This window comes from Mus pahari, chromosome 3 (genome assembly GCF_900095145.1).
Source record: "Mus pahari chromosome 3, PAHARI_EIJ_v1.1, whole genome shotgun sequence".
NCBI classification, from domain to species: Eukaryota; Metazoa; Chordata; class Mammalia; order Rodentia; family Muridae; genus Mus; species Mus pahari.
Window position 1 is genome coordinate 146,869,792 of NC_034592.1, and position 13,365 is coordinate 146,883,156.

Consider the following 13,365-nt stretch of genomic DNA (forward strand, 5'->3'; position numbering starts at 1 on the left):
CAGAGACTGCTGGCAGCAGCCACATGCACTTGATGTACCCAGGATTTCACCTGCAGCTGTAAGAGACAACTCCACGGCGTCTACCTTCACAAATTGTGCTAGAATTCCACCAGACAAAAGCTACCATTTTCAGGTCAAGAACATGGAATCTGTCTTCTTTTCTTAGTCCAGTCATAAGATTGTGCATCATTGCCAGTTATGATGGTGCATGCCTTTAATCTCAACACTCAGGAGGCAGAAGTAGTCAGATCTCTCTGAGTTTAAGGTCTACAAAATGAGTCTAGGACAGGGCTTTGTTAAACACAAGATGAAACAAAACAAAACAAAAACACCAGCAAACCAACCCAGATTGTGCGTCATATCTACTGGTTTGGAAATGTTTTTCTCTATCTGCAAACCGTGTCTCATGAACTATCTGTCACTCTCTAGCCTCCCACCTGCTCCTGCCCCTGAGACTGAATCCGATCTTACAGATTCTCCTGCTGTCTTTTTCTTTGCCAGTGATGAGTTCAGTCCTGGGCCTCACTCACATGCTCTACCTCTGAGCTACATCCCTAGCCCTCCCCCCACCCAACTCCAACCCCCCCCCTCCTTTAAAGAATTGACACAGGGTTTGACTAACTTGCCCAGGTAGACCTTAACCTGCAATCCTCCTGCTTCTGCGTTCTGAGTGTGTAGCATTACAAGTCTGAACCACCACATCCAACATTATATTTCATGCAAATGGAATTATACAGTACAGTGTGTGTGTGTGCGTGTGCGTGTGTGTGTTCGTGTGTGTGCGCGCGTGTGTGCGCGTGTGCGTGTGTGTGTGTGTGTGTGTGTGTGTGTGTGTGTGTGTGTGTTGAGGTTTCCATGGTTCACATGTGGAAGTCAGAGGACCATCTCTGATATGGGATCTCTTCTACCTTGTTTGAGGTGGGGTCTTCATTCCCACACCATAATCTGCTGTATCCCCCAGGCTAGCTGTTACACACATTTCTTGGGACTCTTCTGGTTTTTTTTGTCTTTTGTTTTATTTTTCTTCCCATCTCAATGTAGGAGCACCATAATTACAGATATGAGCTACCCTGCCTGGCTTTACATGGGTCTTGGGGATTTGAACTTAGGTCCTCATGCCTGTGTGGCAAGCTCTTTACTTCCTTAGCCATGTTCCCAGCCACCAGTGTACATGCATCCACAGCGGAGCCCTGTGTGGGTTCCTGGGTTTTGTGGCTGAATAGCATCCTGTCACATGCCAGAGTTTTGCTCTTTGGGTTTTGGTCTCTTGGAGCCTACTTAGCTTGAATGTGGAGTATTCTGGGCTGAGATGGGATTAATACTTCAAGCATCCAGCGGGGAGGGAGGAATAGTAAACTCTGGACCAGTGTCTCAGCTTTCCTGTCACTGGAGATAGATGAAGAAAGTTCAGAGTTACGTTTTATTGGTAGGAGTATGTTACAATTCTCCAGCAGTAACTAACTCAGAGACCACTGCAATTTAAAAGAGAAAAAGATTTAAAAAAAAAAGTGTGTGTGTGTGTGTGTGTGTGTGTGCGTGCTGGAACACATTCTTGCTGTTGTAAGTGAGATTGGATGGGAATCAAGTATGTTGAGGCGTGGCAACAGCAGTCCCTGCTACACTCTACCCACTACCCCTCCCCCAACCACCACAGTCTGCACCTTTCGTGTCTTGGGGGGATTTCCCAAATAAGCCACCTGAACCCCTTTCTTCCAGAGTCAGTCTCTGGGACATTTAAAGCAAGGCTTTGCTCAGGGGGAGGAGAAAAATGTTCCCCTGGCTTCCCAGGTTTCCAGGATGTTTCCGTACACATCCTTGATCGACGTCACCAGAGGCTTCACTTCTCCCTGTACTGAAGACGTGCGGACCACTCAGTCTCACAGACACAGGGCGAAGCCAAAGACTTTACTGAACCAAGTTGAGAGCTACATGGAAGTAAACTGGGAGCCTTTGATGGTGGCGCTGAGCAGCTGAGGCTTAGCTAGTGATGGGGACCCCAGGAGGAGGTGTTATGGATAAGCAACTGGCATGGTGGGAGGATGGGTATCCCAGGATCCCATAACTGGGAAGACCCAAGGCCTTGTAGTGCTCAAAGTGCTCCCCAGAAGCCAGTCTGGAGCACCCAGCAGGCGCACAGAGCTTGGAGCAGAAGCCAAATGCTGATGATTTTCCCAGCGTGCCCTCTGTTCAGGTGAGATTGCCTGTTGAGAACACAGAGGTAAGACAGAGCTGAACATCTTGGGCTGGGTTTATTTCTGGAGCCTGGAGTTATGTTTCTACTTCTTATCCTAGGAGGAGACTCAAAGGGGGGTTGGTCAATGGGAGTTGAGTTAAATGTGAGAAAAGTGCAACCGTCTAGGCGTGAAAATATAGTGAGGCTAGTTATTGTCTAGGCTCACTCAAAGAACACGAAGACAAAAGTCAGTCTGTTCTTTCGGAGAGAAATGGATAGAATTGGCTTGGTGGCAAAAAGGAAGTCAAGAAGTTGATGGCTTGGGATGGTTCCTTGGAAGGAGTGCCTGGGTGGGGCTGGACGCTCTTTGAACCCTTCTACATACCCCTTGGTGAGGATGTTAGATGCGGGTTTTTTTGGGGGGGGGATGGGGTGGGAGGTTGCAAGAGCGGGGCGGGGCATGAGCAGGACATGCGTGGAGTGGGGGTGTAGGGCGTGGATCCAAGACTCACTTTTTTTTTCGCAGGCGTTCTGGCATATACTTTGGGATTGGAAGTTGTTATTGTTTCCTCGGCAGCCACCGTAGATGAAGACTTGGCACGTGCTATTTTCTTTATTGAACCACCAACGACGAAAATAAGCCATGCAGTAGCCGGAGTCTTTCGGCAGGCTGCAGATATCTACAGAGGGACCCCAGAGGTGAGAAGTCAAGAGTGCACAGTCCGAAACAAAACAGTGCCCTTCCTTCCCCTGAGAGCCACCATAAGTGAAGTTGGAACTCATCTCCCCCGTCACGCTCCAGCGGTTCAACACCCCAAACATGGCGCGCGTGCACGTGCACTAGCTGGAGGATGCTACGGTGGCTATCTGCATCCCCGGAGGGAGGATCCTCGGGGTGGTTATGGTTTGAACATGAAATGTCTCTCACCGGTTTACGTTTCGAATATTTGTCACCAGCTGGGGATGACATTTTCAGAGGCTGTGGGACCTGTTAGGGGGTGGAACCTGGCTGGAGGAAGTATGCCAATAGGAGAGGACTCTTTAAGGTTATGGCATAACCCTGGTTCCCGAAGCTCCCTGCTTCCTGGTCTGAAGCCATTTGAGGAGTTTCTACCACGTGTCTGACACCATGAACTCTTCCGTACTGTTTTCACCATGGTGTACAGAGGCTTCTTAAAACCACAGGTCATGCCGGGCGATGGTGGCACACACACCTTTAAATCCAGCACTTGGGAAGCAGAGGCAGGCGGATTTCTGAGTTCGAGGCCAGCCTGGACTACAGAGTGAGTTCCAGGACAGCAAGGTCTACACAGAGAAACCCTGTCTCGAAAAACAAAAACAAAAACAAAAAACAAACAAACAAACAAACAAAACAAAACAAAAAACCCAAATCCAAAAAATCATAGGTCGTAAGAAACCTTTTGTATGCAAATTGTTTCTCTTGAGTATTTTGTCACAGCTAGGTAAAAGGAATTAACACACAGGGGCCACTCTCTTTTGTCTTGGTTCTAGGGTACTAAGAATGGGCTGGGGGCCTCGTGGCTGCTAGGCAAGCCCTCTGTTATTGAACTGTATCTTCAGTCTGTAAATGTGATCTATTGAGGTGGTTGCATGTTAGAGAACTGAGGACTTCTAATCTAATATGGCAGGTACTCTGAAAAAGGAGTTAGTGTGTATCTCCTGAGATACACACACACAGGGAGGATGCCAGCCGACTGGAAGGCAGAGATCAGAATGATGTGTCTACGAGCCAAGGAGTGCAAAGATTGCCAGCAAGCCATCAGACATTAATAGAGAGCTGTGTAGTAAAGTTCTCCTCATGAGCCAGCGAGATGGCTCAAAAGATAAAGACACTGTATAACCTTGACAACCTCTAGCCTCTCTCTGTCTCTCTGTCTCTCTGTCTTTGTCTCTGTCTCTTACACACACACACACACACACACACACACACACACACACACATACACACACACACATTTTTAAAACACTCTTGCAATCCTGAGGAGGGACCTCACTGGTACCTTAACCTCATCCTTTTAGTCTACAAAGCTGTCGGACAACACACTCACAAGCAGGCTCTGGCTAGTCTACAGGCTCCGTGACGGTAAGTCTCCACAGCAGTGGCTTTCCCCCTCCTCACAGCCCATCTCTCTGCCAGGCTCTTCAAGCCTGAGTTCCACACCTAGGTTATTGAGGCAGCCTCCAGTTCATCCTCCTGCCTTCATCCCTGGCTCCTCCGATCAAATCTGTCATTGATTCACCAGGGAGGAGGATCTAATGGATCTGAAAGAGACAGTCATGTCGTCCTACATGTAAGACCTCAGCTTCATCACAAGGTCCTTCCCTGTCAGGCTTCCCTGCCTGGCCCTGGCCTCTTTTGCCATGGAATCTCTTTAAGCCCCACACTGTGGTGATTTTCAGTTCAGCACAGCATGCTCCATTGCACCTCCACACCTTTGCACATCCACATGCACTACTGCATGTTAGCAGAATAGTTATTCTTCCTTCAAAACCTTTCTTAAAAATCAGTTCCTCTGGGAAGTCTATCTTTAACTCTGCTCCGTATCTCACACCATGCCAGTGGCCTGAATCGAGCCTGCATTTCCCCATCTTGTTTCTGAAGCTTATGTGTTTGTTTGTTTGTTTGTTTGTTTTAAAAATGCCTCCAGTCTTGTCCCTGGGATTGTGAATCTTCAGTGGGCAGGGATTGTGTCTGGATTCATTTTGGGGTTCTGACGCCTAGCATAGGACTGAGTTTTATGGGACGTTAAAGGTGAAGTAAGATGGGCTCGAAGGGCCTTTAGCATCACGTGAAGTGGAAGCACATAGAAAAAAATATTAATTTGGTTAAGATTTTAAAAAGATGTTAAAAACTGGACCAGAGATTCAGATTTCGGAAGTCTGGCATCAGACCCCTGGCATGTCACCTGGCTGTCACTCTTGCTCCACTGTCACACTCTGTGCTCCCCAATACTTTTCAACTGCCACCCACTCTTCCCTTCTGTGAGCCGTGTCTCCAGCTGAAGCCATCACCATCACCTCCCTTCTCCTGGAAGTCCTCCAACATAAGTCCAGTCCCCTCCCCGCCATCACCCTCATGCTCCGGAGGACCACACATGTTGGTTATGTCACAGCCTCACTAAATAGCAAAGGCCATGCTTTCTCTTTGCCTTTGAGCCCGTGGTCCTTAGGATTAAGATGAGAGTCCTTCTTCTAGCCCATCAGACTAGGACTGTGTGGTCCTAACCCGCCAAGGGCCTTTTCCAATAATGAACAAGCATCATGCTCGCTCTCTATCTCCCTGGACTCCCCGCTGAGGTCTCTTTGAGTCATTTTCTTGCTGGGTGAGCCTTTTCATCCTCACTTTTACCTTTGACTCTGAACTCAACTCTAAATTTAGTTGCCTGGAGACCTTTCTCCTTGGGCCTGACCTCAGAGAACAAGTCAGGTGCTGTTACAGGGAGTGTAGTTTGGATATGGTTGAAGTGTGTCCCACTCCAGGCTCATGATGTGGAGTCCTGGTCCACAAGGTTGTATGTAGTACTGCCATCAAGAGGTGAGGTCTGTTGGGAGACTCCCAGATCACCTGGAACATGTCCTCCAAAGGGCTTGTAGGACCCCAGCCCCTCTTGGCTTCTGTAAGATCTTGTGACCTCTTCCTCCCACCCGCCCATCCTCCTCCTCTGGGGTCCATGCTGGTGTCTACTCATCATATTTAGTCCCAGACTCAAAACCTCATCTATATAAACCTTTTTTTTAAAAAAAAATAATTAACCTGTCTCATATATTTTGTTAGAGCAAAGTGAACTAAGAAAAGAAGTGGGTATCAGAAACGCTCAGCAAGTCTTTCTAAATGAATGGAGAATGTCAGATAAGCCTTTTGGGAATCCAGAGCGGGCAGGAATAGAGTTGAGATGGCAGCTCCGGTTTGGAATGTTATGGCAGGTTTCCTAGTACAGAGTCGAGTTCATATGGGCAGAGAGGCAATTGCTTAGCCATCAGAAGCTTGGGAGGATAAATCACCTCACTTGTCACCGATAATGGGAGCATTTGTTAGCGTAACAGTGGCCACTTGGGGGACTCAGAAAGTCATGGCAGTGAAAAATAGTCAAGAAACAGTCTGACTCAATCCCACCCATGCACCCAACATTTATTCGGGGGAAACTGAGGCTCAGAATTACCTGCTGGGATAAGAACATCACTGCCACAACCTCACCAGGAGCTGTAATAGATCTAAACCCAGGACCCCGAAGCCAGCAATCTTATCCAGAGTCCAGCCCTCAGTGACCCATGGGACTCTGGCAGCCCAGGTGGACCCCAGAGGAGGCATGGTAGAAGGCTCGCGGTATCCCAAAGCCCTCGGCATTATTACCTTGTTGGGGGTTTAGGCATTTCTTTCCACAGTTGAAGATACAGCACTTCTCTCTCTTCGGGCAGTCCCTGTCCCTGCTACAAAGGTCCCTCTCTTTGTGTTCACACTCCTCTCGGAATCTGGGGCATCTCCCTAGGGAAGAAACAGTCCTTCAGCCTCAGGGCCTTCAGATTTGGGAGTGCAGGGAAGCTTATGTTCAAGTTTGCTCACCGTGAAGGAAGACTTTTTTTTTTTGCTCCTGTTTCCAACACTACCCCCTCTAACCTCTTCAACACCCCCCACACCTTCTTCCCTCCATCCCTGCTACCCCCAGCCACTGGGGCAGAACTTTTCAACACTGGTGACATTTAGGTTAGACAATCACCTGTTGACCGTGGTAGCTGCCCTGTGCTTTGTGGGACCTTTAACAGCCACCTTGGCTAGACATCCTGGGCACTCCACCCATCACCTAACAATCCAAACTCTAACCCTTCCCCCTACAGCCTCTGTTTCCTGTGTTCTAGCTATTCAGTTATGCTGTGTCGCTGCTTTCCTCTAGGGGGCAGCATTGCACAGTGATTCCTCCCCCACCTGTGGCTGGGTTTTGGAATCCTAACTCTGCCGGGAGTGTGTGTGTTGTGGAGGAGAAACAGGATCCTAAATATCTTGTATACAATTTTCCACGGATTCATACAGGCATTATCTTAGAAAAAAATCTTTAGTGGGTTGAATGCTGGTAACCTTGTGATGGTGGGCAAATTCTTTAAATTCTGTGTCCTCTAGTTTCAAAGAGGGAAGTTTATGGACAAAGAGCTATATACAACTAAGGGGTGCTGAGTCCAGGAGAAATACCCTTTCCCAGGCAAGAACCCCCTAATTTAATTGCTTATCCAATACCAAATGGTCAGCCCTGAAATCATATACATACAGAAAATAATAAAGGGACACAGCAGGCTGTATTTATTTATTTAGGTGCTCTCTCTCTCTCTCTCTCTCTCTCTCTCTCTCTCTCTCTCTCACACACACACACACACACAGATACACATATAACAGCAACAATTAAAGAAAAAGAAGCCGTAGTTTGAGATGGAGTGGGAGCAGGTACATAAAAGGAATTGAAAGGAGGAAAAGGAAGGGAAAAATTATATTTTAATTATTTTAATGTTTAAAATTCCAAAATTTTAAATTAAAAGAATAAAATAGGGGTGTTGATAGGACTTACTCTCGTGGGGTTCTTACGAGGATTAAATGAGATAGTGGACAAATGTTAGCTAACACCTGCAGAGCAGTCGCCATGAGGGAAGTTTTACTCTGTCCTGTTTCTTCACCACAAAGCTGTAGGGCCAAAATTCGTTTAAAATGAAGAAATCAAGTTCCAGAGAGGACACGTGGAAATTAAATATTTTGCTCAAGATCACTGGGCTACCAGCTCTGTACAACCCACCGACTCTGACCCCAGAGCTTCCCGACAAAGGTCTGCCTGCTTCTTTAAGAAGTGAAAGGTCTTTGGTTGGAACCATAGTCCTTCTCCTCCACCACCCCTTTTAAAGGGACTTTGAAGGTGTTTCCCCAGACCCCTGTTCCTGTATCAACACAGAGGACATTGTAACACAATGTCCCTCTCCTGAGCCACACCCAGGAAGAAGATGCAGAAAGGTGACCCACACCTGAGGACTTGTTCCTTGTCTATTCCTTCCAGTAAACTTCCCTTTCTCCCAGACAACACCAGAAAAAAAACGCAGTACTTACTGGGAAACAGCAAGTCAGCTAGACTAGGTCCCTGGACTTTTGCAAGCAGGCCAAATAGTACAAGGATGCTCACAAATAGGGAAAACTTCATTCTGACGAGGGGCTGGCCTGGCTGGTCGTTCTAGAACATGGAAATGTCTGCTGCTTTCTCCCAACCGATTCTCTCAATAGTCTGTACCTTGGCTGTAAGAGCTGGAGAAAAGCCAGTCACCTACTATCTTGTTGGGAACACCAAGTTCTCGAGATCATAAGTGGAGCTAATGACATTCACAGCCCACGTCTATGGAGAAAGCCCACATCTTACTTTCCGCTTGGACTGCATAGGGCTAGCCTTCTGGTCAACCAGGGTAGTGCCCAAAGTGTGCTCTATACCATGCATGCTGCATTAGGGTAAATGCTGTCCTCTCGGGCCTTCATCTTGATAACTCAAAGTTAATGTGGAATGCCCTCTTTACCATTAATTTACCACCTTTAAAACACTCACTCCGATAAGCACACTCTATTGTCTTACTATCGCTTCCTGTCGATATCTAATGTTTATTCCCTTGGTAGGTCCAAGGTCTCCGTGTTCCCTCCTCCCTCTCCTACAGCTTCTTCCCACCGTTTTCCCGTTTATCATCTCTCAGGGACACGTTTTTTTTTTTTTGTTTTTTTTTTTTTTTAAATGAAGGCCAAAGAGTAAAGAGTTGCCAAAGAGAGCACAGGACTGGGGAGAAACCAGGCGGATAACAGTCTTTAGATAGCATTTGTCACAGTGTTGTTGAATGTTGCAGACCGCAAGGAGCCTCCACCACCTGACAGAGTGTTGCCTGAGGAGACACTGACATAAATACATGGGTTTGAGAGACTACAGCTGAATCAAGGACAACACTGCCGAGTTGCTGGATACTAAGTGTGCTGTCAGAAGAGGGGTGCAGACGTGAGCAGCTGCCTCCTAGCTGTGAATCCACAGTACCAGCTGCTCAACCCTGGGCTAGAAGGCAGAGAGGCTCTCTGCGAAGAGAAAATGTTGACAACCAGATTCTACTTTCTTTCACGCTGCTGGTAACATCTTTTGCGGTGCTGGTAACATATTGTGCAGGTCATTGTCCTCAACTGGTTTTATGTGACAGCTAAGCACACAGCCCCATCATTAACTGATGAAATGACCACGAAGTTCGAGATCAGAAGCAGAACCCCCATGGAAATCCCATATCAGCAGATTTGCAATGTCACTTAAGGATTATTTCACAAAAATGCTAAAAAATAAAGTTTTGCTGGGGATTAAGCCCAGGTCTGCGTAGGCTGGGAAATGCTCTCCCATGGACCTACAACTCAGGTCTTAGAAATAGAATTTCCACTAAACAACCTCGTCTTCTTGGATTTCTGTATTCTCTCAAAGACAGCTAGCAGGCGAACACTTGGTGTTTCTAATCTGGAAGGCCCTGAGGCATTTTTATCTTGCAACAGGATGTGACCCAGAGCAGGAAGGATCCTGACAAGTGTCACCCAGTCAGTGAGTGTGTGAGACAGGATTCCAGGGCACCGAGTCTGTGAGTCTCCACCTCAGACCACTCAGGAGTCTTCTGGCTGGTGATGGGGATCTAATTTATTGTAGACTTGAAGACAAGAGTTGTAACCCTAATCCGAAGGGAACAAAAGTGGCCAATGCCAGTAGAGACAGGCTGAAGGACTACAGTTAAAACACTTCCTGATGTCCCCTGGGCTCCCAGCTAAATCTGCCTTCTTCCTTAAACTCTCTCAGGGAAAAAAAATGTTAACATGTCCAGGTTATTCTACCACATTCTATTTGACCTGTCTGAGTTGCATGTCAGCACACACGCATGTCATTTTCCAAGCAGCTGACATGAAATGTATGTCTTTGGGGCCTAGGATGTATCTTGGGTTTGGGCTCCTTCTAACACGGAATTCCTGGAACAAGCCAGTTAGGACACGTTCAGTCCTTGACTTCCTTTTCTTCCTTTTACAGAAGGTCATAGCCTTCATATATTTTTGTTCTAGGAGAAATCTGCTCAGAAAGAATGATTTAGGGGGAACCAGGGTGCACTGACCTGTATGTACCAACTCATGCTTCTCCATCAGACCAGGCCCTATTGTGTGAATGGCTCCCAGTTTTGTTCTTAGTGCATCTGATTACATTGCTAATGTGGACGTTTGCCCTCCCAAACAGGCTCTGAGAGCCATCCAACAGGTCACTGTCTAGCAACTGGTCCTTAAAGCAGTGCGGGGTTAAGATAAACTCTCAGTATATCTGTCTGAGCAGGGCAGGTAGGAGGACTGGGCAGTATATAAGCAGACACACAGGGGTGTGGCTAGTCGAGTGATGGATGGGAAGATACTGGGTGGGTCGAAAGAGGAGAGGAACATGGGGGTATTTGGAAGATGTGAAATTATATATTGTAATTTATAGTACACAAAGTTAATAGGACAGAAGCCGTCAAGGACAAGTTATGGCAAACAAGTGAATTTTCTGGAGATGTCCCGCCATTTGGCACGGGTGCGACGATGGGTGTGCTCTGGAGGCAAAGTCCCCAGAGACTTCATCTCAGGATTGCTTCTCACCTTTCCTGCCACTGTTACACAGCCTAGTGATTCCTGGGCATCAGCCCACCACACCCCATTGGTCAAATTTCCTGCAGGTCAACATGAAGATGTATTCTTACATAGTAATGTTGTGTAGACAAATTGATGATCTCATAATCCCTGATGATGATTTCATAGAACTCTTAAATTGAAACAAGTAATTTCACCCCCCCCATAGAACAGAAGCTGCAAACAGAGCTCTGTACACTCTCATGTGTCACAGGCTAATTGCACTAGGAAAAGAAAGGAAGCTTAGAACAAATTTACAGTCAAGGAGAAGATTTCTCCTAGGCTAGGAGTGATGCCACTATTTGATAACTAAAGGTCATAAACTGGGAATGGACAATTTATTGTAAGTGCAAGGACAAAAAAAAAAAAAGGGATCAACTAGTTCATCTATACAAAACTTCAAAATAATATGGCACAAAGCAGGTCATTTATCTCTTGATGAAACTGTGCTAGCTTGTGACATAAAAACTATTGCTTTAAACTTACAATGAATGTATGGAGCTAGAAAATAGATAATGAATGTTCGGTCAGGTACTAGTCTCAATGGGAAGACATGTAAACAATTCTGCTATAACTCCCTAAACCTTATCAACCTATGACATGAACTATTGCTATGAACTTATGGAATGTAAGAGTGCGTCAAAGGTCATGTGATCCACTCTCCTGAGAAGGGAGAAGAACAGCAGTAAAGTGGTGATGTGGCCCTTTCCCCTCCCCCTCCCCCTTCCCGTCCCCCTCTCCTTTTCTTTCTGGCTCATGAAGAGTCAATGAACTCTGAGAGCAGAGCCTGGCCTGGCCAGTAAGAGACCCATAAATCAAAGAGGAAGGAGCCCAAGTAACTCAATTTCTTTTCTTCACCCCCTGTTACTATCAGCAGGGGTTAATTGCTAGAAGCTGGCAGCTTTTGGCCCGAGAACACCAAGAGAGAATTAAATAGCCAAACATCATCAGGTTTTGACCCCTGCAGATGCCACGCCTGGCTGCCTTCCTCGGTTTACCTGGATACTGAGCGGGTCCTCGGCGTTAATACGTTTGAAGTATACAGAGAAACGGATCAGCTTTAGAAAATTATTCAAGACTGAAATACACCGAGGAACGGGCAGGAAGAGTGCACGGGCAATAAGGTGAGGAACTGAGTGGCAGTAAGCCAGACCCAGTGGCAAGGGGGCGCGGACACAATGTGCATCGGGTCTGTTAGCGGTGCTGAAGAAGCCGCAGGGGCTCTGGGCGCACGAGGAGGCGGTGCTTCGCCCCATGTACAGAGTCTGCAGCTGTGAAGACAGGCAGGCGGCTGTGAGGCGAGAGGAGAGAGGTGTGGCTGTGTGTCAGGCATTGCCCTGTGCTCACGCCCATCTCAAGCCCAGTCCGTGGTGACCAGTGAGTTTTAAAAAGTCCCGGAACCCTCTGGACAGGCACACGGTGCATCGCAGGGACAAAGTCAAAGATTCCACGGATGCAGTGGGAGGAGCATCCTGTGAAGTGGCAGCTAGACATTTGTGTCACCGAGTGTGTGGGTGACCATCTGCACCTCATTCCAAGGGTGACTGAGAAGATTCTTCCTGGTTGCTGTCCAGGCCGAGAGAGCAGGAAACTGCGTAAAAAGAGGGATAGGAACTTAGTCTTTTAAGTAAAGCCTCTCCCTCCTCTCCCTCCCTCTTTCCCTTCTCTCTCTCTCTCTCTCTCTCTCTCTCTCTCTCTCTCTCGTTTGGTATGTGTTTTGGGACAAGCTCTCATTATGTATCTCTGGCTGGCCTGGATCTTGCCATATAGAGCGGGCTGGCCTGGAACTCATACAGGTGTGCGTACCTCTGCCTCTTGAGTTCTGTGATCAAGCACACCACAAGAAAACCTGTAACACCCACACACCTGAACTTGCAGGGGCTCCCAGAGACAACTGACGATCAGGGAGCCTGCATGGGTCTAACGTAGGTCCTCTGCGTAGGTTTTATAGTTCTGTCGCTTGGTGTTTTTGCAAGGACTCCTAACAGAGGGAACAGGGGCTGTTTCTGACCCCTTTGACTGCTTTTGGGACTCCCTTTCTCCTACTGGGTTGCCTTGCAATCCTCCTGCCTCAGTCTTCTGAGTGGCAGGATATGTGTGCCATCAAGCCCAGCTGATAGCTTCCTGAATCTTTTTTAGTTAACAGGATGTGATATATTTCATATGTGTGTGTACATATATACGTGAGTACATGTGTGTGCAGGTACATCTGTGTATGCTGGTGTGTGTGTACATGAGTGCACACATGTATGAAGGGCAGATGTCACACTTGGGTGTTGTTCCTCAGGTATCATCCATCTTATTTTGAGACAGGGTCTCTCATTGGCCTGGAGCTCACTGATTACGCTAGCCAGCAGTCCCATATCCCTCCCAGTCTTCCCAGCTCTGAGATTATAAGCACACTATCCCACACCTTACAGTTTTACATAGGTCCTGGGGATCAAGCTTAGGTCCTGATGCTTGCATGGCAAATTTGGTTCCCACCACCCATAACACTTGG

At 47.2% G+C, this 13,365-nt stretch overlaps 1 protein-coding gene across 1 annotated transcript; it reads right to left on the reverse strand.

The window, feature by feature from the left end:
• Positions 1-1,892: 1,892 nt before the first annotated feature.
• LOC110319097 (eppin) lies at positions 1,893-8,440 on the reverse strand. The gene is made up of 4 exons (XM_021194523.1): positions 8,274-8,440; positions 6,546-6,677; positions 2,686-2,853; positions 1,893-2,201 (listed from the first exon to the last, which is right to left on the reverse strand). The coding sequence occupies exons 1-4, from the start codon at positions 8,362-8,364 to the stop codon at positions 2,188-2,190; spliced, it is 405 nt and encodes a 134-aa protein (XP_021050182.1). The 5' UTR covers positions 8,365-8,440; the 3' UTR covers positions 1,893-2,187.
• Between the last annotated feature and the right edge of the window lie 4,925 nt (positions 8,441-13,365).